Here is a 2,025-nt window from a genome sequence, read left to right as displayed (position 1 = left end):
ACTTTGAAGTTAACAATTGCACTGTAAATGACTAAATGAGTCAAAGTGACACAATATGACAAAGAAACCAATTAACACAGAAAAAGAAAAAGAGATAATACTTCCATTTAATGAGTCGTTTTAAATGTTTTCGAAGAAAATAAAAGAAACACATCAAGATGGCCGTAAATGTCTCTTACAAAATGAGTATCATAACGCTTTCTTCCTTTCTTGCCACCACTCTACCATGTACGATCAACAATACGTGTGCTTGAAGCAAAAGATGTAGATCTATAATTAAAAAACGACTCTGTCAGACACCAAAATGCTTTCAGGCAAATGAGATATGTACTTGTTTGATTAAATAAAATAACTTGGTTTATCTTACCCCATCTACCTATAGAACTATATATTATTTTTCCTATTCTATAAACAAGAGATAATTATTTAACAATACAGTTAGACAAGATATTAAACAATGCACATGAATCAACATAAGAATTATATCTTGGAAGGAACTTACTTTAACAAGTTGAAACCAAGCTTTCGATATAATGCTTGGCATAGCGCAAATATAAGCATTCGTTAATTGCAGGTAGCTTTACTAGTCTATTCTCTCTCCGATTATAACGAATGAATTGTTCTCCATTTACCAATAATAGTGTATCATCATTCTCAAGAACATGTAATGGCAACAAATTACAATATCCATGGCGAACACCGATGCAACGCTGATGTTGATACCTAAATTTAAACAATTGAATCCAAGAATCTTCAACTCCAAATTCCCTCATTTGCCATATAACAAAATGATTTCCCTTGGAATAATGTGTAAAACAAAGACAGTTCATCAATATGGAAACAGTTGGCATAACATATGGGACTTCATTAAGAGCCTGAGGGAGGCGCAACTGCGTGTATGTTTCCATTCCCAAATCAAGTGAGATAATCACAAATTCATCAACACTAACAATAAGATCTTTCCATCGGCCATAGACAAAGTTCTCATGATTGCGAACGGCAAACCAATTAATACTATTACTCAAATACACACCGCAATTATAAGGATTATGAGTACAGTAATAAGGATCTACAGGAAAACTTTGAATATTTCTCCAAATATTTTCGCCCAAAGTGAAAACTTTTACCTCGTTAGGACGAAAGGCTACCACCTTATATTTATTGGTTAAATTATCATAACCATATGAGAATTTGAAGTTGAGTTCCTTGACTGAAGTGCAAAAATAATCTAGTTTATCAGACAATGACCTCGTGGCTGGGTTCCAGAATCGGAGAGATAAATCTCGATACACAAAGACGTCTGAAGAATCATGGAGCATGCAAATCAATCCATTGCAGGAACCAACACTCATGTAATATTCCTCGACCGCCAATAGGTATTTAGTATCATGATTGGCATTGGTTATCTCTCGTATACAACGCATGGGCATAGGAGTTAGTACTGCAGAAATGGAATTATTTGAAGATTGTGTCGAAAATAGTGAGAGGAGTGGGTTTCTTGAAGATTTGATGAGGTGCAATTTGACGAAAAAGGGATCAGAGATAAGCGAGTTCCATGATTTGCTCACACACTTGAGTTGCATGAGAGAATTAACGGGAAGGAAGGATAGGACTTCGGCGACGAGTTCGTCAGGGAGGATTACTGGAGATGGCGTGTTGCCTTTACGGCGGAGCGGTGACTTAGATGGAGAAATACGCATCGGAGACAATGTAGTGCCACCGAGGAGTTGATTAGTTGAAACCCTTACGGTGCCAAACCAATTGAAAACACGATTTTTTTTTTAGGGTATTGGTTGAAACCACTTTTTGATTATGTATATAAGCAATGATATTTGTATATCCAACTTTAATGACAATTTTGTTTTTCTCTCTTCTTATTGGTCAAAAAAAAATGGAGAGAGAAAAAGGAAGAGAAAGGATAAGACCTTCATGTCAGTATGAGAGAGAAAGTTGTACAAAAGTTGTCACAAATTAGTTGTAAAAATATCATTTCTATATATAGGTACAAAATAAACAGGCCTTGTA

General features: G+C 35.3%; 1 protein-coding gene across 1 annotated transcript; it reads right to left on the bottom strand.

Annotated features, from left to right (window-relative positions):
• Positions 1-503: 503 nt before the first annotated feature.
• On the bottom strand, positions 504-1,700 carry LOC25486689 (F-box/kelch-repeat protein At3g23880). The gene has a single exon (XM_013608311.1). The coding sequence runs from the start codon at positions 1,698-1,700 to the stop codon at positions 504-506; it is 1,197 nt and encodes a 398-aa protein (XP_013463765.1).
• Positions 1,701-2,025: the final 325 nt, after the last annotated feature.

Source organism: Medicago truncatula, chromosome 2 (genome assembly GCF_003473485.1).
Source record: "Medicago truncatula cultivar Jemalong A17 chromosome 2, MtrunA17r5.0-ANR, whole genome shotgun sequence".
Taxonomy (NCBI): domain Eukaryota; kingdom Viridiplantae; phylum Streptophyta; class Magnoliopsida; order Fabales; family Fabaceae; genus Medicago; species Medicago truncatula.
This window is presented reverse-complemented; position numbering and strand designations above follow the sequence as displayed.

Excerpts from the sequence above, each read along its gene's own strand:
- LOC25486689 (XM_013608311.1), bottom strand. The coding sequence starts at position 1,700 with ATGCGTATTTCTCCATCTAAGTCACCGCTCCGCCGTAAAGGCAACACG.